Source organism: Arvicanthis niloticus, chromosome 2, assembly GCF_011762505.2.
Source record: "Arvicanthis niloticus isolate mArvNil1 chromosome 2, mArvNil1.pat.X, whole genome shotgun sequence".
Lineage (NCBI taxonomy): Eukaryota > Metazoa > Chordata > Mammalia > Rodentia > Muridae > Arvicanthis > Arvicanthis niloticus.
In genome coordinates, this window is record NC_047659.1 from 10,583,116 (window position 1) to 10,607,530 (window position 24,415).

Genomic DNA, 24,415 nt, shown 5'->3' on the forward strand with positions numbered 1-24,415 from the left:
TTGCTCTAGCAGCATTTTTATTTACAAACAGCAATTTCCATTGAATTTATTACCATAAAAAGGCCATTTACAAGCAAAGAACAAGAATTTAGAACGAAATGAAGCAGCACTGAAATATTCATGTCACAAACCTAAAGCAAAATGAATACGAGTAAAATATCGTTTGAATAAATAGTCTTCAATTCATGCTATAAAATAACCCTTAATGGCAAGTTACTAGTTGATACAGCATCCGCTTAGCTAGCTTCATTTACTTCACGTGGTGATGAAGTGTGGTGTTGAGGTTACCAGTTTATATTGCAAGATAATGACACCATGTAAAGTCATTCAAATTGCTCAGCCATTTGTAACAGAAGACTACGTTAGCCCTACTGCTAAAGTGGTAAGAGGTGGTTTCCCATTAGGAAAATGGTCGTTCTCAGGGGAGGCAGGTGAGTTTACCTCTTGCTCTCGTCAGGGCAGCAGCCTGGAGCTTGGTCTCCCAAGTCCTGAGGCCGAATTCACAGCATGCTTGTCACTTCAGGGCAGTCAGAGGTCTGTACGCTCAATCTGCCACTAGGGCAGTGAGCAATGCTTGCTCCAGGAGCTAACCAGGAGCAGCAATAGCCCTGTCTGTGCCAGACCCAGGGGGGCACCTGGAGTTGGCAAGCCCTGGCAGGAACAGTGGGAACTCTGGCACTTACTGAAGACGACATGTGTGACGACCATTACAAATTTGGAACAAAGTGAATGACTTCTCTGAACTTTGAGTTCAGCTGCACTGAGTAATGAAATCTATGATGTAAGAACTAGATAGTCTCGTATAAAGAGTTTACATAATTCCCCAGTACTTTCGTATATAAAATTTAATAAATAACCCTGACCAGGCTAGAAGCACCATTCAAGGGGCATGAGCCCCTGGAAAATAGTTTAGATGTTGCATATTTGAGTCCCTTTCAGTGGAGGCTTCAAGGAAACCATTATAGAATCTAACAACAACAGTAACTACAAAAACATAGCAGTAACAATTGGAAAGCTTAAAATAAACACAGCAGCCCAGGGCAGGGCCCATTCACACTGACATTTCCCCTAGCCCTTGCTTTGTGTTCTCGTGGATTCTCCCCAGAATCTAGGCTGTTAAAAATTAAAACCACACACACACACACACACACACACACACACACACACACACACACACACGCAGGCCTGTGGTCTGGGCTAAGGTAAAACCAAGAGGCGGGTTATACTTGCCATTATTAGAAGAGGCATACACTTATAGATCTCTGGGAGATTTAAAAATTACCAATTTAGTTCTACAGTATATTCTGCTTAACAGTGAACCAACAGCATCCTTTCTGCTGTTTAAACACGCGCGCACACACACACGAGAGAGAGAGACAGAGAGAGACACACACAGATAGAGAGACAGACAGACACAGAGAGAAAGACAGAGAAACCCACCAACAACAAAAACCTGCCAAAGCAGAGCCAACTGATTGGGAGGCTTTTCCACTGACCAGGAAAATGAACTCATGTTTGTAACTGTATTTACAAATGGTTTCTAAATGTATTTACAGCTTTAGTAGAAACAAGAGGGCAGAGTACTGATGAGAACAAACAAAGATTGAAAACCACAAGTGTTAGCAAAAGTATAAAACGTCTTCACAGTTTGTGCAATGGGGTAATGTTGCAGGGAAGGGCGCTGTGGCTGTCTTCACATTGTCTAACGTGGAAAGGTAGCTGAGAAGAGACTCAATCACGCACAGGCCTGTATGAGAGCAGGACATCCTTCACTGTAAAGGATGTCTTCACATATTGTTTATCTTAGTGGACTTGTGCATCGGCTATAGTGAGAGACCTAACCTACAACTGTACAGGGACAGGTTTGCTGTCCACAAGGAGTTACACAGTGAGCTTTAGGAAGAGAGGCCTACTAGGTGGCCATGCTGCCTCTCCTGGCACATCCTCACGTGGCTAGGCACAATTAGCCACTGCCGCTCTGTCTGCACAGTGGGCCCTTGGTGGCCATGCCCACTGGTAGGCACCAAAGGTGATTGCACAGACAGGCTATGAAGCGCTGTGCTGGCCTGGGCGCTGCCTCCCTCAAAGCCCTGTGAACTTTACAGTACTGTGTTATGGCTTGAGAATTCATTCTTAACACTGCTAGCAGTGGAGAGGGTAAAGTGTTAGCAACACGAATGGGAGCAAGCGCAATCTGTAAAACGCGGAATCATGATCATTTAAAACTCAAATCGGTTTTCTGCCCTTTTAACGGTCCCATTACAATGTTTGAACCTGAACTGTACAATCAAAGCAATGTATATTTTTGTCAAAGACAATTTTGGATAAGTCACTCTTTGGTAAACTCAAACCAGCTAAACAAGTTGACAAACACAAGAACTCCATGTCTGTGAGTTCCGACAGACAGTGACAAGAGCCAGGACATGGTCGTGCTGCCCGAGTGTACTAGCCTCACCACAGAAAGCTCTGGAAGCATCTCAGAAGGCCCCAGGCCTAAGTAAAAAGGAGGCTCCTTCCCTGAGCTCAATGTCTCACGTCCTTAGATTTAGGGCCTTTCTTGTCACAAACTTAATTGATATCACAACACGAAAAAAAGTTTTGCATTTAATTTTTAAAAAAAAAAAATCAAAACCAAACGCATTCATATAAGGAAAATGAAAAATCACAGACATTTACCTGAAACCTCAGAACACACTTAAGTAGGTAAACACTTGGGGCCCAGCCTCCCCTTGAGGCGTTCAGCTTTCTCAGCTGAACAAATGCTTCAGGGAGAGAACAAACCCCGACTTAGGCAGTTTGACGAGGAAAAGGCATACCGTATACCCGATTATAGCAAGAGCCGCTCCGCTCGGGGAGCAGCGGGATTAGTCATCTACAGGAGTTAACACTGAGGTGAGGCGAGTTCACATCTGAGCAGATCCTGTGTGCCAAGGAGGGGCTACTGAGGCCACCGGGGCTGCTACACACAAGGGCTAGAATCAAACGTTTTCTTAAAAACAAACAAAGAAACAAACAAACAACAAAAAATTTCCCCCCAAACCCATCATTCTTGGTATCCTAAGAGCCAAAAAAGCATGGCAAACCTGCAAACATCTATTTCTGTATTCCTTAGCTCCTAGCCTTTGAGGTTGGTCCTCAGATTCTGGGTTTCTGTTTGTTTGAAGTCAGGTCTCAGAGCTCAGGTTCTCAGGCAGAGACTATTGCGCTGCAGTCTCCTGGCAGCCAGCTGCATGACTGGCCCCTCTACTGCTCCCTAGACTGTCCTCTCTGCCTGAGTCTACAGCACCAGAGCCATTTGTGAAGCCTGTTGGTGGAGATGGATCTAACGGCAAACAGAGACATTCTCCAAAGCACTGACCAGACACAACTCGGACAGTAACCAGTCTGCAGCACATGCTTTTGAGGTTTCTTTTCAAGCTGTGAACTTGAGAGGAAAGTAATTAAATCATTACTACTGGTAGGTTTCACATTTTTCTAGATGGATACTGACCTAAGAGATACTTAACATAAAAATAGCACCACACGACCAAAAATGGTGAGACAAACGCAGATCTGGTGACACACAGAGGATCTTAGAGAGTTCTGACTTTTTTCTTTAAGCAGGAAACACTGAGTAGGAAAGCCACTGGGGCTCTCATTAGCACACAGAATACTAAGATAGATATATTGCTTGCAATTCCCGTAGAGTATATAGCTTTACAAAAAGTACAAATTCCAAGTTCTGCAGTTTCCCTGGGAACTGCATAGAAAAAGCTGCTGTGCACCTGAACTGGCTGAGAGGAGAGAGAGAAAAAAAAAAAGGAAACAAAATATCAAAATCACAACACTGCTTGGAGAATTTTCTAACAAGCTCTACAAATTCCTGTCCTTTAGTCAGAGTGCTAACTGGAGGTGGAGCGATTTAGTTCCCTGGTATGTCTGCTTCTACAGTACAGAATGAAGGTAGAGTTGTAAGCCAGTAAAAACTTGGAAAACCACTGCTCCTTTGGGGTTGGCTAATATAACACTACACTGTGTAGAAAGATCAGCACCACAGGTTGTCCAGTGTACCTGGACAACAAACAAAAATTCCAAAATGGTTTCCCACTACAGTTGAAGGAACCTTATGGCATTTGGTTTATGTGTTTGTTATGAAGCAGAGCTACGAACACTGTGATTTGCTTTGCTTGCATTTGGACACAATGATTACTATACATGAAAGTCTACTGACATTCTTCTGTAAGGGAAACAAAGGGTTAAAACTAACATAGTGGGTGGGGCTGAAGCAAAGCCAGAGCTCTGCTCACATTGTATTAAATTATATATTCCTCTTACATTCACCTCAACCAGAATAAACTCAACTTTGAGAATTATATATACTATATAATAACCACTTTATTATATATATATATATAAATTGTCTAACTACCCCCTAGAAGTAATTTTAAATTAGAAAAGATTACCCATTTGTACCAGCTGATAGCATCCTAGCCTCTCACCATAAAATTGCACTGGGCCTAGCACCCACAGTGAGTGCCTGCCTCTTGGCAGAGAATGTGGGGTCAACCAGTTGGCATAGCTGAATCACTGGCAGAGTTGGGAGAAGCATTTAGCCGAAGAGGAATACTGTCAGCCTGTGTTTTCCCTGGATACGTTGCCCTTCATGCTTTGAGCTCCTTGGGGGAGGGGAATGGAGGGGAGGGTAAACACAAGAAGTACCCCAACCAGAATCTTCAGAGAAACTAGCGAAAAACCGAGAGATTTCCAGATGGTGGGGAAAAGCAAAGATTACAACAAAGCAAATCACAACGATGCATTGACTGATGTGCTTTGTTCAGGTGCTCCTTAGTCAGGCGCATCAGACACTGTGTGGATTTCCAGGCGGGAATCTAGCGCCATCTCTGAGGCTGACGCATCACTTTCGAGTTTCTGTTCTACGTACACATCTGTTCTTTCGGGGGACTCCATTCGACCCCTGCCCTCGGTGACACCCGGGTGGTTTTTCCGCAGGTGCTGGTTAAGGGTGCCCTGGAATGGAAAGCACTTCCCACAGACCTCGCATCGGAATGGTTTGTCATCAGTGTGGCCCCGGATGTGATACTCCAGCTGGTCCTTTCGCGTGTACTTCTTCCCACAGAACTTGCACACAAAGGGGGTGATTCCCATATGCAGCCGCATGTGCCTGTCAAGGCTCCCCTTCTGGTTAAAGGACTTCCCACAGTAAATACAGATCAACCTCTCGTTATAGGGGTACCAGTAACCTCTGGCACTCCTCTCCCGGGGACTGCTCTCATAACCTGGATTGTTTATCATGGCTTCACTGTCAGACCCCTGCACCACACCCTGCAGGTCACTGTGCAGGTGAACAGACAGAGCCCGCTTCTGGCGGGCCCCACGGCCTCGGAAGCAGCTCAGCATGGACCTGGATGGACTGGAATTGGTCTGACTTCCAAAAGCCTCTGGTACACTGGACGGCTGTGAAGCTGTCTGGGAGTAGGGATACGCATGCTGGAGTACAGAGCCGTAGGCGCCCACATTCACGGCCACAACTTGTTCCCCATCAACCATCTCTGTGTGGTAGCCATCATCACCCAGGGAAGAGCTGTCGGAGCAGCTGGGCCGGTCAGACTTCTCCATCTTCACTTTCACCTCAGTGATCTGGCTCTCTCTCACCAACAAGTCCCCTTGCTCGTGGTCCCCTTCTATCTGAATCTCATACTCAGACACACTCCCACTGCTCCCCCGATCTGAGTGTCCCTCTTCCTGTAAGCGGCTCCGAAGGGCTTTGTTGGGGGTTGTCTCCATCCGGAGATCACTGCTGACTGGAGGCTGCCGTACCTGAGGGCAGTATGGAGGGGAGATCTCAACAGGATTGGTGAAGAAGCTGCCATCTTTCACCCCATTGCGGCTCTCAGAATTCTCCTCAGCACCAATGGTAACGGAGTCAACGTCTCCCACGCTGATCTTTGAGTGGATGCTCTCTAGGATCTGTGTGCACTTGTCAATGACACACTGCATCTGAAGAAAGCTGGCTGCGGTCAGAAAACTGACAACATCCTTCAGCTGCAAGGACATCCTTCCAGTGTAACAGAAGGAGAGCAACTGCTCGAACACACTGGGGTTCTTAATCACAGATATCGACAGGCCGCTCATAGTGCTCAATGCTGAGTGGTCCCGGAAATACGGGGAGCTGGCTGCAAGGACGGCTTTGTGGGCTCGGAAGGGCTGACCCTGAATGTGGACGATGATGTCACATAGCTTCCCTTGCAGGCGGAGCTCATTTAGTTGGCTCAGAACGGTGCTGCTGTGCTCAGGCACATCAAACTGAATGAAACTGCTGCTGTCCATTTCTCCTGACACGAGACGTAATCTGCAGAGACAAAGAGCACCGTAATTCGCCAGGGCGCCTCAGCAAGAGCAGCAGCATGAACAGGAGCTCACTGCAGCTCCGCAGCACTACCGCACTACAGTCTGCCTGGACTTAGTCCTCTTGCTCAGTTTTATCTTCCATCTCTCCATTCATTCACCTACAGCCAAATAAGTGAATGATCCATTAGCCCAGTGTCACTCTCACTTTCACTCAACTTGATCAAAAGTAAAGCACTGCATGCACAGGAGGCTGCCTCGGCTGAGAAGAGGTGCTGTTCTTCAAGAACATTCCCATCCACCTGCTGCTGAGGGTCTCTGAAGGATCCTACAAAAATGCTCCAATTCATGTACACAACAGCTGCATTGTGTACTGCTGTGTGTGGTTTATGTCTGTGTACATGTTTACATATGCACCATATGGGCAGGAACATGTGTGAGCATGTTCATTGGAGCTAAAGGTCAATACTGTTTGTTTGTTATCTTGGTCTCTATCTTAATTTTTGAGAGTAGTCTCAAACACAGCTGGGAGCTCATCAACTGGTAAGTCTTCCTCGTCAGCAAGACAAAAATATCCATCTGTCTGCTGCCCACAGCGCTAGGACAACTAACAGGTACATGTCCCCAAGCCCAGTTTTTAAATGACTATTATTTATGTGTATAGGTGTTTTACCTGCCTGCATGCCTATGTCCTGTATGCACGCAGTGTCCTCAGACGATAGGATTGAATGCTGGCTCCACTGGGACTGCAGTCACAGACGGTGTGAGCACTGATCTGAGTGCTAGGGGTCAAACCTGAGTCCTTCAGGAGAGCAGTCAGTGCTCCTAACCACTGCTCCAGCCCCCAAGTTTGTTATTACATTGTATTTATTTATGTCTGGGGTGCCACAGTGCACATGTAGAGGCCAGAGAACAACTTTTGAAGTTGATTCCTTCCCTCACAAAGTTCTGGGAGATTAAACTCAGCTTGTCAGGCTTTGAGTGGATGCTGAGCTCTCTCTCTGCCCTCCCTTGGTCTTTTCACATGGGTACTAGGGATTAGAACTCAGGTCCTCATGCTTGTGTGCAAACACTTTACTGAATGAGCCATCTCCCCAGCTTCTACTTGTATATTTCCAATTGGTATTTTTTAACTGTCTACTCACAAGGAATGGAACAAACTTTTTTCCAGTGCAATCTTGATATGAGTGAGTGCTAGGGATCAAACCTGAGTCCTTCAGAAGAGCAATCAGTGCTCGTAACCACTTCGGTCTTTCATATCTTTCCCTACATATCTGTAGGACAAGCAATACTCAGTCTCTTATAGGAGAGAGCTATTTCAGGCAAAAGCATGAAGAATGATGAACACATTGCTAGTGCAGGGGCCCTTCAGTGATGCCCATAGAACTAGCATGCTTGGGACAACTGCTCCCAACACTCCTGGCCTGGAATCTGCAGCTCTGGACCACTTAAAACTCCTGACACTGAAGGGGCCAGTGATATGGCTCAGTGGGTAAAGGCACTTGCCACCAAACAAGACAATCTGAGTTCAATTTCTTCCATACAATGGAAGGAGAGAATAAATTCCCAAAAGCTGTGCTTTAACCTCAAGTGTACTGTGGCACACACACACCACAGCTGCTGAGGTAAATAAAAGACTAGATCCAATAACATTCTATTTTTTATTTTAAAATCTAACCAGTAAATTTTTTTTTTTTTTTTTTTTTTTTTTTTTTTTTTTTTTTTTTTTTTTTTTGAGACAAAGCCTTAGTCTGGCCTCACACTCACACTCTTCCTGAGCACTCTGCTTGGCTCCTAGGAGTGTGCACCATCACACCTGGCCAACCATCAGAAAGTGAAATGATCCTCACTAAGAACTGAATTAAGAGCAAAAAGGGCACAAGAAACAGTTTGCCTGTGTGTCTTAACTTACTTGAGCTCTAACTCACAAACCAAATGGACAGACAAGAGGAAAAGCAAACACGGTAAAATGTTACAGCAGCACACAGCTGTCAATGGCTACTGTAAAAACCTGTCAAACCAGGCAGTAGTGGCACACGCCTTTAATCCCAACACTTGGGAAGCAGAGGTAGGCAGATCTCTGAGTTCAAGGCCAATCTAGTTGAAGATTGAGTTCCAGGACAGCCAGGACTACACAGAGAAACCCTATCTCCAAAAAAACTAAAAAGTCAAGTTTTTCTGCAGCTTTTAAGTTTTTTTTTTACAGTAAAACATTGAGGAGTAGAAAGCATTATCTACAACAAAAAGTACAAGGGAGTTGGTGCCTTAACCATTGTAAGCAATAAAAAGTGAAAGTAACGGACTCCACTCAGGAGGCTAGAAGGCACAAGAAACAGACAGCTCACTAGCATACAGCCACCCAGGAAAGCAAGGGTGAGGCCAGTCTACACTAAGACTCTTGCAGAACAGGCTCAGTCAGTCTGACTGGGTCACATCAGCATTTTCAATCTTGTAAGAATGTGAGTTAAAATATTTTAGTCAAAGAAAAATGTTGTGCTTCTATTTATCCTAGATTGAAATCATTTTGAAATCTGCATGAAATGGACATATTTTTAGGATAACATAAATTGGCAGAACTAAATGAAAAAGACACAGAAGTGCCAAGACACAAACGATCTCCAGGCCGTTCACATTGTTCTAGCCGCGTATGGAGACATGGAAGACAACGCTGTGCGTCTGGTGCAAACCTGACACCAGAGGAAGATAGGCAGCTGAAAGAAGTCTGTTTCAACTAAGGGATTGTAGGCCCTTACAGGCAAATGCCAGGGATTAGGACTGAGCAGCTAAGGTTAGGGCTAAAATGATCTGGGCACCAGAAAGGCAAAGGAGAATCTCACATTGACATCCCGCCAAAAACTCACCTCAGAAGTAAATACTCATTCAGAGTAAGAAAACAACTTGATAAGCAAGAAATAAAGCACTACTTGTAAAAATATAATACAGAGTAACTACTGCAAAGCAATAACATCATCCTGATAGAGTCTTTGTCTCTTCCCAAAAGTATTAAATGTATTCAACAAAACAGGTGCTGGCCCCAACATCCTTACCTCCTGTTAGCACCGCCACAACCTTTTCTCTCCTTTCACCATGTGGATCCCAGGTATTGAACTCAGGTCATCAGGCTTGGTGACGAGCACCCTACCCACCGAGCCATCTCACTGACCCATTATCTTAATAAGGAGTTTTTATATGGCTAAGTGAAGAAACACATCTCGGCTATGAGACGTAATGCTATAGAGATGAATGCTGTCTCTAAACTGAATTCATAAATACAGGCCAATGGAATCTTTTGTTAAATTTCTTTTTAAAAAACAATTTAAAGATGTATCTATTCTAGAACACTGATGTCCTGTAAGAATACAAGCCACATGTTTTCAGTGTTTTTCAAGTTACCAAGCCTTCATCCAAGCCTCCCCCACCACTACAGCACAGTGCTGGATACAGAACCCAAGGAAGGCCCCACTGCTGTGCAGAGCAGTGCCCTAGCCTCCTGCACTGCTGAGAACAGGCCCACTGCTGGGTAGCACCTAGCCCACCTAGCAGTTGTGCTTGTGAAGTAAAAACAAAACAAACAAACACCTTAATTTAACCCAACAGAGCAAACATCATCGTGAGGCATTTTAAATTCCTCACCACTTCATGCCAAATAAACCTGTCTCAAAAGAAAAAAGAAAAATCTACCCAGATTTAATGTACAACATGTACAACTGGGCACAGGCATCAGGGAAGTCATACTCCTTTCACCATAAATCCTGGTGATAACAGGTCTTCTTCAGAGTGAGGGTGTGGTCACAGAAGGCCAACTGAGCAAATGCTACTTGAATTACGATCAAAGGGATGCAGAAAGGTTATCTAGATCTGTGAGGGTGTAGGAGTCCTGCAGGGAAACTCTCTCTACAGAAGGAATATATCTCAAGAGATAGAGCAGAGTTAGGAAAGGAGGACTTGCTGGACGCTCCTCTTCAGCAGGGACCAAAGAAGCTGCTGGTGACCATGGACTTCACACCAAAACCTCAGGACAATCACTAAATAGAGGTGGTTTGGGGAACTTGATAAACCTCTGGCTAGATCCTTCCTGTATAGCATCAGTGGAAGAAATGTGGAGGTATAACCATAGAAATAAAGCCTTTTTATATCTTAAAAATGCTTGCAAAGAAGGGGCAGAAAACAAATTATGAAAATAATTTACAAAATACATAGCCGAGAAATATGAAATTCACAAATAATAAATACCAAAGATCACAACTGAAAACTCCATAAATATGAGCAGATGCTTCTTAAAAACAAAGAATAAAAATAGCCTTTTAGACAGAGAAAAAACAATCATTTCATCAGTAAACAAACAAATTTAAGAAGAGATGCAATTCTTTCTCCATTTGGCAAGACTTACAAAAATACACCCATCACCTAGAAAAGGTCAGGCCGTCACCCGTCTCATGGCATTTCCCAGCAGAAGGTGTTTAAATAGCAAATCAAAGGCTGGAAGGAAGGCATGGAGTCCTGGGCAGCAGCAGAGCACTCTGAGATGGAGCATAAGGCTACAAGGGCTTCTGCAAGGGCTCCTCTAGTGGGATGGCTGGCATTAGTAGGGCTACATGAAGCAGCACATGGCCAACACTTAGAGGACTCCATCTTTCTGCAGACGTGAGTGGAGGTGCTCCCCTCTGCCTCCCTGAGCATGAGACGGCAGACTCCTCCCAGAGTGCTCCCCTCTGCCTCCCTGAGCATGAGACGGCAGACTCCTCCCAGAGCTGCTAACAAGCAACACTCAAAAGCTTTGGAAGTAGGCAATGTGGTTCACAGCTAACTTCAGTTCTAGGCACATTACCAGGCTAAAGAGAACAAAAGGTGTGATTAATTTCAAGTTCTATATACCCCATGGCCAGATCTGTCCTAATAGTCCCAGGACAGAACGCAGAGGCTTTGTCCGGATCTCAGTTTCACCCATGACCCTCAGCTCATTAGGACCAGCTTCCTAGCTCTTCCCTGCATGGTGCAGGCCTACTTTACATTAAGTAACGTTTTCAAATACGTTTGTCTTTAAAGTAAAAATGTATACATATTATAGCACTTCAGAGCTTAGGAGAGAAAAATATAAAAACAACAAAACTCCCCCCAGTCCAGGGCTCTCTTCAAAAGGAGTCCTCAGAGAATCCTGAACATGTACTTGCATGTGCTAGGTCCTAAGAAATGTAACTAGGTCTGCAGAGATGGCTCAGCTGCTAAGAGCACTAGCTGCTCTAGCAGAGATGGTCCAAGTCTGGTTGGGTTCTCAGCACCCACACAGCAGCTCACAGCTATCTGTAATTCCAGCTCCAGGAATCTGATGCTCCTTTCAGTCTCCTTGGGTACCTGTATGCATGTGATGCACATACAGTTGTACTTTTCTTTTTCTCCAAAAAACATATTTAATAGACCTTAAAATCTTCATTTACTCACCAACCTCATTTTTTCCAACTTCATAGATCTATAGACACCTGTGTAACAATGTATTTAACCAATGTCAACTGATGCAAAGCCAGGAAGCAAACTAATCAGCTATCACACAGCACGGTGACATGTTACAGATGTCTGGGCTGGCTCTCTTCAGACACACCAAAAGAGGTCATCAGATCCCATTACAGATGGTTGTGAGCCACCATGTGGTTGCTGGGAATTGAACCCAAGACCTCTGAAAGAGCAGTCAGTGCTCTTAACCACTAAGCCATCTCTCCAGCCCTGGCTGGTGTGGGTTCTTTTGAGACAGAGTTTCTTTGTGTAGCCCTGGGTATCCTGTAGCTTGTTCTGAAGACAAGGCTGGTCTCAAACTCACTGAGATCTGCTTGCTTCTGCCTCACAAGTACTGGGATTAAATGTGTGTACCTCACTATCACCATCTAATATGTACTTTTTTAATATATATATATTTAAAAAATATATATTTTCCCACAATTTAGAAAAAATCCTAGAAACCACGTAGCCTAGAAAGATAGAAAAGGAAAAGGTGGAAAAGACAGGAGGATTGCTGTCCATGGTGAGTTCCAGGCCAGTGTCTCAAAAACAAAAATGCCGTCTTAAGTCATAGCTGCACAAAATGCTCTGTCATTCCATAGCTGCCTGCCTCCGGCAGCTCAGCCATGCTTGCCAACTCCAGTGTCTCGCATGTGTCAGGAAAAGGTGCACTCTTGGGGTTGTTGTGTGGGTCTCAGTGTGCACCATACCTGTAGTGTGGAGTGTGTCAGTTGACTGGGGAGTTTCAGTCAACAGCAGGTTACTGGTGGTTGAGCTTTTAGAGAATCAATAGGTACCATAGGTATTGTTAGCACCTTTAACCCCTGTGCTGTTGAAGAGTCAACTGTAAACTTGGTATGATAGTGCAGACCTGTAATTCCAGTATTGGGAGGCAGAGGTAGTAGGGTTGGTTGCCTTGAGTTTGAGGCTAGCCTGGGCTATAGAATAAGACTGTCTCAAAAAAATTATGTATAAATTGTTGGCCGTCTGCCTCAACCTCCCCAGGATCTTGGACTCTAGTGCATGCCGCTGCACCCTAACTTTTCTTTTTCCTTTTCCCTTCTTATTGGGTTTTTAAGACAAGGTTTCTGTGTAGACCAGGCTGGCCTCAAATTCATGAAGATCCACCTGCCAGTGCCTCCCTAGTGCTAGGCTTAAAGGTGTGCACCTCTGCCACCCAGCTCCATGCTTTTTCTTAATCAGTCTTTGGTGGCTGTTGCAGAGAAAAGAAAAGAGAAAAAAGAAAAAAAGAAAAGCACCATGTATGCCTTATTACATATGGGATTCATACTTCTTCTGTGCACATGTACACACTTTTGCAAGTACTGTTTCTATATTCTAAGTTTTTAAAAATAATTTTTATTGCATTCATTTATTTATTATTTAATGTGTGGGTACATGCACATGTCACCATGCACACGTGGAGAGAGAGGGTCCAGCTTCTGTGGCCAGTGCCTTTGCCTGCTGAGCTGTCTCTCCAGCCCCGAGCACTTATTTTAGACCAAAGGCTTTTCATGTGCTGATAATTATCACCAATTTTCCCTCAGGATTGCTTACATGAAACGGCTTAAAAGTGGTACCTTGGAGCAGCATGGTGTGCCTCAGTAGTAGTGTCTCCAAACTACAAAAAGGTCCTGGGTTTAATCCCCAGTATCTCTTCCTACCAAAAAAAAAAAAAAAAAAAAAAAAAAAAAAAAAAAAAAGTACCTTTTTTCTTTTCATAATCCAAACATCATAATCATGAATAAATCATGAATAAAGTTTTTTTTGTTTTGTTTTGCTTTTTGGTTTTTTGTTTGTTTGTTTTGTTTTTTCGAGATAGGGTTTCTCTGTGTAGCCCTGGCTGTCCTTGAACTCACGCTGTAGACCAGGCTGGCCTCGAACTCAGAAATCCGCCTGCCTCTGCCTCCCAAGTGCTTGCTGGGATTAAAGGCGTGCACCACCACCTCCCGGCCTATGAATAAAGTTAAAACATGTTTTGGTAGAGTTTTTGTCATTTTAGTTGTAAGTAGCCTTTGCCCGTTTTTTTGGGTGGGGCGGGGGAATGTTTTTGTGTTGGTCCAATTTGATTAACAAATTAAGTAATTTGGAGCTAGCCCATTATCGAAACAAACAAGCAAACAAAGGCATTTCCTTTCAATCTGCCATTTCCCTGTGGCTTTTTAGAGAGCGAGGTGCGTTATTCATCATACATTTTTATGTAGTCATGTACATTTGTCTGTCTGTGCCTTTGTGGCTTTTGGAACTGATGTTATGCCTGGAAGAGCCATTAAACCAGTGTTTATGACTGTGCCCAGCTCTTTTAGCTGTTCTTCTGGTGATACACAAAAAACCAAGTATTTTCAAAATACTATTGTAAGAATATTAATGACATTCAGGAGAAAGGCAAAGCCAGCTGAACACTGCTTCCTGGTTTGGAGACACTAGCAAGCAGGCGACTGCTTTGAAGGCTTCAGGAGCTGTGTTCTGCTTTGCCAGGCTTTCATGTCACTCTGCAAGTGACCTACAGGGACACTCCCTGTAAGAGTGTCCTTGCTTCTTTGCCTCTTTTGTTCACACCCGTGTGAAGGAAGAGGGCTAGTCACTGGTATCTCTTTTTAGCTCGGCATGTCTGTTTCTGCTTGTTCTGTCCCTGGCTTCCCATTTCTGCACGGTGCCCTTTTCTTCCAGAGCTCCCTCAGGTAAAACCGTCACCGTGCAGGGAAACCTTGGAACTGAGCTTAGCATCAGGTCATCTTGCATTTTAGAGCGGTGCACTGTACAGCATCTGCAGTGGTGTGTCCTGAGCTGTCTCTGGTGAGACCTCGCAGAGCTTTCAAGTAGCTTTACTTACTAACCTCACTGCCATCCAGTCTTCTGTCAGGCCTTTTGTTCCCTTCTCCTTTGGTCTGTGGGAGGAATGGTAGTGGACAGACTAGCCCCTCTCCCCATGACAATGCCACAGTGCTAGCTAGGGTCCTGTGAGTGGCTTCCCTTGGTGTGCCCAGACTTCTCCCACCTCAAGCTGTTACTCTGAACTTACCTTATCATTTAGACCTCCCTGGTGCTTGGAGCCAGGGAGGGGGGCCTTCCTTAGCATCCTCAAGGCTCACTCAGTGTGCACACCTCTCAGTTAACTCTTGTTCTCTGACCTGCAGTCTCAGTGCTGCTTTGTGTTTTCTTAAACTTGGGCTGAACCTGTGTTGTCTTGGTGGCATCTTGTCTCTAAGATGTCCACTTTGAATCACCAAAGAGCTGTCACTTGAGCCCTAGGCTTTGTGGTTTCTAACTAATTAAGGCTTTTGTATAGAGAAAGGGCTTTATGCCTAATGCAGGTATAACTAGCCAGATAAAAGGGTATCTGAAGAATCCTGGGGCATCAACACTGATCTTGGAAGAGGTTATGAATTTTATTAGGAGCTGTCCCCCTCCCCAAATGTTTTCTTGATCATAGCTTTACATGCACAGGTCTGGTTTTGTTCCTTTCAGAAATGGTCTGCTGTTAGCATAGGCTGGCCTCCTGTCTTCCTGTTGCTATGCTGGGAGAAGAGGCATGAAATGTGATTTTGATATGGAAAGAGTATGCTTTGAGTGTTTGTACTTTCGAGGTCTGTTACTAAAATGCCTTTGTTATCTTAGTCATCCATAGGAAGGTGCTTGCCACTTGTCCCTGTCACCTTCCTTCCTCTTCTGCCACTGCTGCTTCACTTCTGCTTCTGGGCCCACTGAAACAGGGAGGTTATCCCTATAGGAAGTCCAGGCAGCAAACATGGAAACATATTGGGAAAATCAGCCTCTTGGAGTACCAGTACCTGCCTCACTGGGGGTAAGCCATGCACTGCATCCTTCCTAGCAAGAACCCACCATGGGACCTCCACAGGATAACCTGGTGCCCAGGAAGGCTAGAGACTGTGACTACAGGTAACTCTGAAAGAACAGGAAGATTATCCTCCTACTGGTTGAATAAGCAGAAGAGAACCATGAAGATATCCAGCACTAGCCAGTTTCAGCTAATTCTTTGTGTGATTGGAGCAGTGTTCCATGTTCTTATCCACAGCATAGCTTTCACAAACAAAAACAAAATAGCTATTAATGGCACCATGGGGGGTGGATCCAGTTTATATGTGCTCGGTTTTTAAGAGTTAAAATATGACTAGTTTTTTTTTTTTTTTTTTTTTTTTTGCCTATTATAATGTGCTAGGAAGACATGATTAATCTGCTAAATTAAAGAACACTGATCCTAATGTTTTTAGTGAGTGGAATAATCAAATTCATTATTGTTTTCTGAAGCAGCTGCAAACTTAATCTAAATGAAAAACGAATATAAATCACATCTCTGCATTATCAAAAATGAATTTGATTCCCATCTCTCCCTGGGCTGGGAGAAAGCTACATTAAGCCCATGTCAAACTGCAAGCCAGAGACTTCTGTGAGTCCTTGCATTCCCTGTGGTTTGCTGTGTGTAGGAGCTGTCGGGTGAGTATTTCCTGTCAGTTTAGAGAAATAATTTAAGTCCCTGGTTAGTATGCCATTTACTGATTGCAATTAAATCTTAGTGCGGCACAAATGACAGGCTAATTTTCTTCATTTACAAAGAATTCCAACAATCCAGTAAAGAGGCATCTGCAGGCAGAGGATGAGAAGAGGCAGTTCAGCGACTACCTTCAGACGGCCATTGACAGAAGCCTTTACGTGTGAGAAACATGGAGGCCTCCTTGATAGAAAAGCACATGCATATCAGAGGAAGGAGGTACTGTTCCCCCCTTCAGTTCAGCAAAGGTGAAGTAGGTTAATGTTTGATGCGAGTAGTTGTGGGGAGCAGCTGGGCACTTGGTAGTCTGGGCAAACCAATGGGCACTGGGCACCTCTTAGAAGATGCCTTGGCATTACAGGTTGAAATGCAAAAAACCTCTCAGTTCTTCTGCAAGGAATTAGAAAAGAGAGCCAGCCCAGACATCTGTAACATGTCACCGTGCTGTGTGATAGCTGATTAGTTTGCTTCCTGGCTTTGCATCAGTTGACATTGGTTAAATACATTGTTACACAGGTGTCTATAGATCTATGAAGTTGGAAAAAATGAGGTTGGTGAGTAAATGAAGATTTTAAGGTCTATTAAATATGTTTTTTGGAGAAAAAGAAAAGTACAACTGTATGTGCATCACATGCATACAGGTACCCAAGGAGACTGAAAGGAGCATCAGATTCCTGGAGCTGGAATTACAGATAGCTGTGAGCTGCTGTGTGGGTGCTGAGAACCCAACCAGACTTGGACCATCTCTGCTAGAGCAGCTAGTGCTCTTAGCAGCTGAGCCATCTCTGCAGACCTAGTTACATTTCTTAGGACCTAGCACATGCAAGTACATGTTCAGGATTCTCTGAGGACTCCTTTTGAAGAGAGCCCTGGACTGGGGGGAGTTTTGTTGTTTTTATATTTTTCTCTCCTAAGCTCTGAAGTGCTATAATATGTATACATTTTTACTTTAAAGACAAACGTATTTGAAAACGTTACTTAATGTAAAGTAGGCCTGCACCATGCAGGGAAGAGCTAGGAAGCTGGTCCTAATGAGCTGAGGGTCATGGGTGAAACTGAGATCCGGACAAAGCCTCTGCGTTCTGTCCTGGGACTATTAGGACAGATCTGGCCATGGGGTATATAGAACTTGAAATTAATCACACCTTTTGTTCTCTTTAGCCTGGTAATGTGCCTAGAACTGAAGTTAGCTGTGAAGGACTCAGAGTGTAGGCTGGAATACTCTGGGGCATGAGAGTCCAGAAAGGGCAGGCTGAGCTTAGGCTACCCAGTGGGCAGTAGAAAGAATGGAATGGGAGTGGGAAGAGACTAGGGACTGATCAACACTTTGCTAACTGAAGAGAAGCGGCATGACAAAGCCGGAAGAAAAAAAAAAGTTGAGAACCAAAGACTACACTAACTGCTCCTCGGGAAAAGAGGCCCTAGTAGCAGCAGGTCAGTGCACATGGTCCTCACTCAAACACCATTGCCAATGACTAGGATGGAAAGCAAAACCCAGCACCATGCCTAACATCACATGTGAGGAAAACAAGCACAGCTCGGTAACATCCTCATACACTACAGCCTGTGCCACAGACAGCCTACAAACAAGGGACTCCTAAATGTCACTTGGACAGATCAACACATGCACACTGATCATGGGTAATCAGAATGATCCCCTATGACACCCAGAACAGAAGCAGAGCACAGGCCAGGCAATGGGAGTCGTCTCACACCCAGAGGAGCTCTTAGGCAGGGAGCCCACAGCTCACAGTATGGGTCAGCTGATACATCCTAAACCAAGCCTGTAAGTCATGACCTCTGGACTGCCACCCTCAGCTGTACCCTTAGCACTCAAGGTGACCTGCTGAAGACCCTGGAGGTGCAGGACAGGCAGGATGCAAAATCGGCAAGGTGGCGGACTCTCCTTTCACCTGGGAACGCTGCTGCTCTCCAAGACGCTACACACCCTTTAAAAATGTACAGTTTCCTTCCAAGTAGAGAAAGGAAGGCGGCAAGTCTGGAAGGGGCTGAGGCACTAAGAAGGACCACTATTCCCAAGCAAGATGCCTGTGATTCCAAACCCAGGCAGAGAGCAGCAGGGCTGCAGGAAGCATTGTGATGCTGATGAAACTCAAGGCAAGAAAACAGGGGGAGGGGAGGAAGCGGCATTCTGTGATGGATATTCATGAAGGGCGCTTCCTAATTTAAAGGAAAACAAGTTTAGAGTTCTTACTGCATTAATTCATGTGCGAGAACATTTTTATCCGAACTGCTACATTTCTGAGCGAGGCGCTAACACTCTCCAGGTCTGCCCAGATACACTAATTTGGGGAGGGTGTGATTTGTCTTAGTCAATGCAAAACATTGGAAGCTGCTTCTGAGCTTTCCACCCAGGAGAGGAATGGCTGCTTCAACCTCACCAGCAACAGTGTGCAGAGAAAGTTCCTCCAGGCAACAGACACAGATGCTGCAACTATTCCCACTGTACATACAGATGAGGAGACACTCTCCAAGAGACAAGGAACTTTCCTAGGGTCACTCAGCTAATAACTGACCCAGCCAGGAACTGAAATGACATTTGTCTCTCTGAGTAAGAAGAAAACTTTAACTCGGGCTTTCTGGTGAGATGTGTGGCTTTTCTTGGTGCTGATCCTAATGACCAACTTCAAGTAGAAAGACAAATTCCATTCAAGATAATCTGTAAGTCATCCGGTCTGACATGGTGGTAAGGGGCCATGATTGGACAAACAAGTAAAATAAGTTTCAAAATTTGACTGTGAAATGCTCATTGTTTTTATTCTGTCAAATAAGTAGGCCCCAAAAAGTGTTTCAAAATCTTTGCTTTTCTTTTAGAGATGGGGTTTTGCTATATTACCCAGTTTGGGCTCAAACTCCTGGATCCTCCTGTCTCAGCCTCCCCAATAAGGTACCAGGGTTTTGCACCACTGCTCCTGTCTAGACGTTCCACGTTGGAATCATGAGCTGAAAGGATGCTTCACGCAAGAGTAAGCCTCCTTAAAGCAAAACTTTCAATACAAAGTAAGGTGCAGCAGCTTATCTGCTCATGGCTGGCTTTTTAGGAGACCTGGAAAAATACACACGATCCACTTCTTATAACACACGGATTAGAAAGGCTCACCTTGAATTGCATTCTTCCAGGGTGCTTTCCATGCCAGCAACATCAACAGAAAATAACCATTAGAAGCTTAACTGTGCTCAGTTGGTGACCTTCACTAAGCTAAATTCAGCAGTTTGTCAGCTACAAAACATTAAATGGACACAATTAAGAAGTTGAAAGCATGAAACAGAATTTAAACTAAAATAACATGAAAATTAACGGAAATATAACAAAATGATGGGACTCTAGGTTTATAATGTTTGACATTCTTGCTTCAACTGAAAGGCAGACTAGATATGTACATATGGGTCAGGCAGAGCTTGACAGCCCATATCCATCCCACTCCTAACACACCACACCTAATCATAACAATAAATGTCTTCAACAGTTCCTAAGGTTTGCTATCTCGGTTGTATGCCATTTTCATTAAAAAAATCCTAGTGGCTGTGGAGAGGCTCAGTCTATACTAAAGTGCTTCCTCTGCAAGCATGAGGACCTGAATTCGGATTCTCAGCACCCATGTAAAATGCCATGCACAGAGCTTCATGCTTGTAATCCCAGCACTGGGGAAGTGGGGACAGGAGAATCTCTAGGGCTTGCTGGACAACCAGTCTGGCTGACCAGTGAACTCCAGATACAATGAGACCCTGTCTCAAAAAATAAAGTGGAGATATGAGAGAGGTAGAAAAGCACACAGACATACAGATGCACATGATGCTGTAAAAACCCTACAATCCAGACTTTACTACACATTACAAATAAGAAGTCAGGCTCACACTGGGGACGTAATTCAGTGGTGGAGCATTTGTCTAGCATGTGTAAGGACCGGGGTTAATTAACTCCTCAGCACCAAAAAAGAACGAAAGACAAGACACGCTCAGCAATGTGAGAAACGGCTCACGTTCATAGCTAGTGGGTGGCTGTGCAGAGTCAGACCCAGGCCTGCCTGGTCCCCTGACTTTCTTTCCCCACAGCCTTAGACTTAAGAATTACATGATTTTTCTTTCCTGATTAGGAATAAACACTAACATTTTACAGAATTTATTCTGTGCCTTCTGCATCTGAGAATAAAACTGAGAACACCCACCTGGCACTGTAGCATCAAACACCAGTAGTTACAGAGGACACAAAAGCTCATAACTACTAAGAGCTTCTCCTTTAAGAAAAAAGTTGTTTACCAATAAAATCAGGAACTACATGAGGACCGATTCTCAAAACTCCAGTTTCAGCATCAGGTAGCAGGAATCTGAGAGAAGCATTAACTTACATGCTGTGACTTCAGACAAAACTCCTGCTCTGGCTGGGCCAGGACAAGCTCAATAACCAAGGAAGCTTGCTTCGGAGTCCCAGTGCCACAAAGACATGGGGGTAGGGCGGTGAGGGAACACCCTTTGGAGGAAGTGTATCTTCAGCAGGGGCTTGAAGGAAGTGAAATGGAGAATGTCCTCGGAGGCCTGGAACAGCCCTACAGGCAGTCATACGCTGGCCAAACTTGGAGAACAGAGGCCGGGGAAAGGTCAGGTTCAGGTGAAAGGGAAAAAGCCAAACCTAAGAGACCCCTGAAAGGGGAGTGGGGGAAGTAGCAAAGGCTGGACACTATGAAGCAGGCAGGAAGGACATTGCTTAGCTCTCAACACTGCTGATTGCCATGTCCCCTAGCTCACAGGGTCCTAGCCTCTATTTCTTCCACGTCTAACAACCCTGGTCTCTTCTTCCTGGAATATCCCTGCCTCTAGAATAGTTTCCACTTTGGCCTAGTGTTCAAGATCTTTCAGGAACCAAGCCTAATCAACCCTTCCTCCTCCTCTCCCATCTTACCCCTCCTAGGCCAAGAGGCTGCACTAATCACTAACTCCACAGGATCCTTTTCCCCCATCTGAATCCCACTCCCCCTTAACCAGCCCTCACTAAGTCCTTAATGACCTCTACCTCTCCTACTGAAGTCTATGGGACACAGCCTTGTCTGAACACCCACTGTAAAGCCTCGGGAGAGTCACCGTAGCCTTCAAATCTTTTCGTCCACCACTCACAGCATTTTGACTTTTACTAAGCAAGCACACAACTATTTTTTTTTTTTTAACTTCCTATACTAAGTTTGGCGTTAGCATAAAGGAAGGATGGGGGAGGGTGAAACCTCTGGAGTCAGAGACCAACTAAGAAGCTGTTGCAATAATCCAGATGTGAAGCAAAAACAGCTTAGACTAGGGAACAAAGAGAGAACGGCAAATACAGACAGAAATGTTTGCATGCAAAACGCTCCACAGGAAAACTACGGACCACAGCAAGGAACCATGAAGGATCAGTAAGGCTATTTCCAAGAAAACCCTTCGGGGAATCCTTTTCAACCTTCCAGAGACAGAATGCACGAAGTGGTTAAAAAGTCTTCATCTGGAGTGGGAGACTTCGCCCAGCATGTCGAACCAGGCATAGACCTTGCAATGTCAGGTCGTCACAGCATGAAGGGTCTGTGGGGAGTTCATCTAAACTCTCAATTCTTACGTGGAGAAACTGAGGCCCAGCATGAAAAAGACTTCCTGAAAACCTCAAGATGGAGCGTCCCAAGAACTGAGTAGCCCCCAAACCGTCACCTGGCCTAGGCCAGCAGTGTTTTACACGCCCCCTCCCCAGTCCGTCCCCAGTAGTGCACCAGTGGCCACGCAGACCACCCGGGCCAAGCTTAACACGCGCCGCCTGTTTACCTGGCACAAGGCGGTGGCCAGAGGCAGCAGCTCCTGGACAGCCTCCCGCTGACCCCCCCAGGCCGGGCCTGGCTCTCCCGGGACAACGGTCACGAAGACCCCTCGGTACCGGAGGGAGAGCGAGCCGCCCGGGGCGGAGGCTGGAGGGGGTGCAGGGCAGCTGCCCCGGTTCGCCACCCCTCGGGGCCAAGCGCCTGGCCTCCGGCAGGTGCCCGGGCCTCAAGACCCCGCCCGGCCGGCTCGGGCACTGACCAGGCAGCCTCTCGCCCGCCCCGCCGCGCCCACGGGGGAGGTCGGACAGCTGCCCCACGGGCCGCCCCGACCCTGCCGCCTCCGCCCGCGGCCCGCTAGCCTCACCTGGGCTGCGCGCCGCGCTCACATCGCCCGCCCGCGGCGACCCCTCCGCCGCCGCCGCCGCCGGCGCCAGGCCCTTCCCCGCCGCTCCCGCTGCCGCCCCTGCCCGCGCCCCCCGCCCCCGGAAGCGCTTCCAGGCCCCGCCCCCTCGGCGCTCGCGCTTCCGGGCAGGCGCGGACCCGGGCGGGTGTTGGTACAGCCGGACTTCTCGCGGCGGGCTAGAGTCTGGTTGGAACCCCGGTTCCGGGCCGGAGCTGCAGGCGGACCAGTAGACGGGCGGGTGGCTGAATGGCAACCCGGCTCTGGAGACTGAAATCCCCACTCTGCGGCCGGTGGCCTTCCGCCCGCCTTCTCCTGGACGCCCCCTGCTGGCCGGAGCAGGACTCGACAGTGTGCACCCGGACCCTAAGACTGTGGAAGATCCACAGTTGCGACCGACCTCCTTCCTCACTACTTGAGACTGATAGTCAGTGGGCTTCTGCTGGAGATGATGAGCAGAAAAAGACCTCTGGCCATTTAGACACAAAGAAGTGCTTTCTGCTGTCTCCTTTTTAGGTTCTTTATTTCTATTTTTATTATTGGGTTTTGTTTTGAGACAAGGTCTTAAAAACAGAATTCCACTATATAGCTGAGGCTGGTCTTGAACTCAAAAAGATCTGACTACCCAAGGTTACATTACAGGGATGAGCCCCCATGCCCAGCTTCCTGAGCAGGTTTTCTCTTCTGCAAAAAGGCTACTTGGCTTTAAAACAAATGAGCCCACAGGCTGGAGAGATGGCTCAGCAGTTAGGAGCCCTGACTGTTCAGGTTCAATTCCCAGCACCACATGACATCTCTCATCTGTCTGTAACTCCAGTTTCAGAGATCCAACGCCCTTTTCTGGTCTCCTCTGACACTAAGCATGCACATGACATACATGGATGCAAAACACCGATACACATATAATAAAAATGAGTAACTAAAAAATAATTTAAAAAAAAAGTTTCCAAGAGTAAGATCAGCAGATCCAGAGTATAGGAATGCTTCTTGTCAGGCTAGACTCCTCGGGCGAGACATCTGGGCTGGTCTATAACGTCCACAGCAATGAGATTCTGTTTCCCTGTGAACTCAGCCTTGGGGCTCATCATTTTAATAACTGATTCTTACTAAATGTAAAATGTATGGGTAACAATCTGTATATATATATATATTTTTTTTTTTTTTTTGTAACCCTGGCTGTCCTGGAACTCACTCTGTAGATCAGGCTAGCCTCAAACTTTGAACTCAGAAATCCGCCTGTCTCTGCCTCCCAAGTGCTGGGATTAAAGGCATGCGCCACCACTGCGCGGCAACGATCTGTATTCTTGTTTGTGACAGTGTTTGCATGGGCTAAGGACAATGGAGTCTAAAATGTTCCTAAGTATTTGGCCTTCCTGTCAAGTGTCTTAAAGGTATTGCCCACTCTTACTATTTGACCCCAGTCCACTTTGCAGTCTTATATGACCAAACCGGTTTCTATGTGGGCAAATGTTGAAGTCCTTAGAGGACACACAGGACTCAGCTTGGTCTCATCGGGATAAACACCTGATGTGTTCCATCCACCTGCCTCCTACGTAAGCAGTACTGGACCAGCAGGGGGAGCCTGACTCTTTTAACAGATCCAAAATGTCCACTTCTAGAACCTCACATTATGTGAGAGAGTTCCTTCTCTGGAGAGGAGTTGAATGAATACACACACACACACACACACACACACACACACACACACACAGCCAGAGAATTCTCTTCTTTGGAGACCTACCTCTGGCACATACACACACACACACTGCCTGTGTGATGGAGACAGGTGGTAATTCTGACCTGGAACTTCTCTTCTGTGAAATGATAATAAGGCTGGGGGCGGGGTGTGATTTGTTGAGTGTCCACCCCCAACTCCCA

At 45.8% G+C, this 24,415-nt stretch overlaps 1 protein-coding gene across 3 annotated transcripts; it reads right to left on the reverse strand.

Annotated features, from left to right (window-relative positions):
• Zbtb34 (zinc finger and BTB domain containing 34) lies at positions 1–22,624 on the reverse strand. Of its 3 annotated transcripts, XM_034496297.2 has the most exons (3): positions 22,502–22,605; positions 19,467–19,586; positions 1–6,349 (listed from the first exon to the last, which is right to left on the reverse strand). In XM_034496297.2, the coding sequence occupies exons 2-3, from the start codon at positions 19,496–19,498 to the stop codon at positions 4,825–4,827; spliced, it is 1,557 nt and encodes a 518-aa protein (XP_034352188.1). In that variant the 5' UTR covers positions 19,499–19,586; positions 22,502–22,605; the 3' UTR covers positions 1–4,824. The 3 variants fall into 3 exon arrangements, with proteins under 3 accessions (XP_034352188.1, XP_034352189.1, XP_076784654.1); XM_034496298.2 differs by lacking the exon at positions 19,467–19,586 and having other exon boundaries at positions 22,502–22,624; XM_076928539.1 differs by lacking the exons at positions 19,467–19,586; positions 22,502–22,605 and adding an exon at positions 22,145–22,480.
• Positions 22,625–24,415: the final 1,791 nt, after the last annotated feature.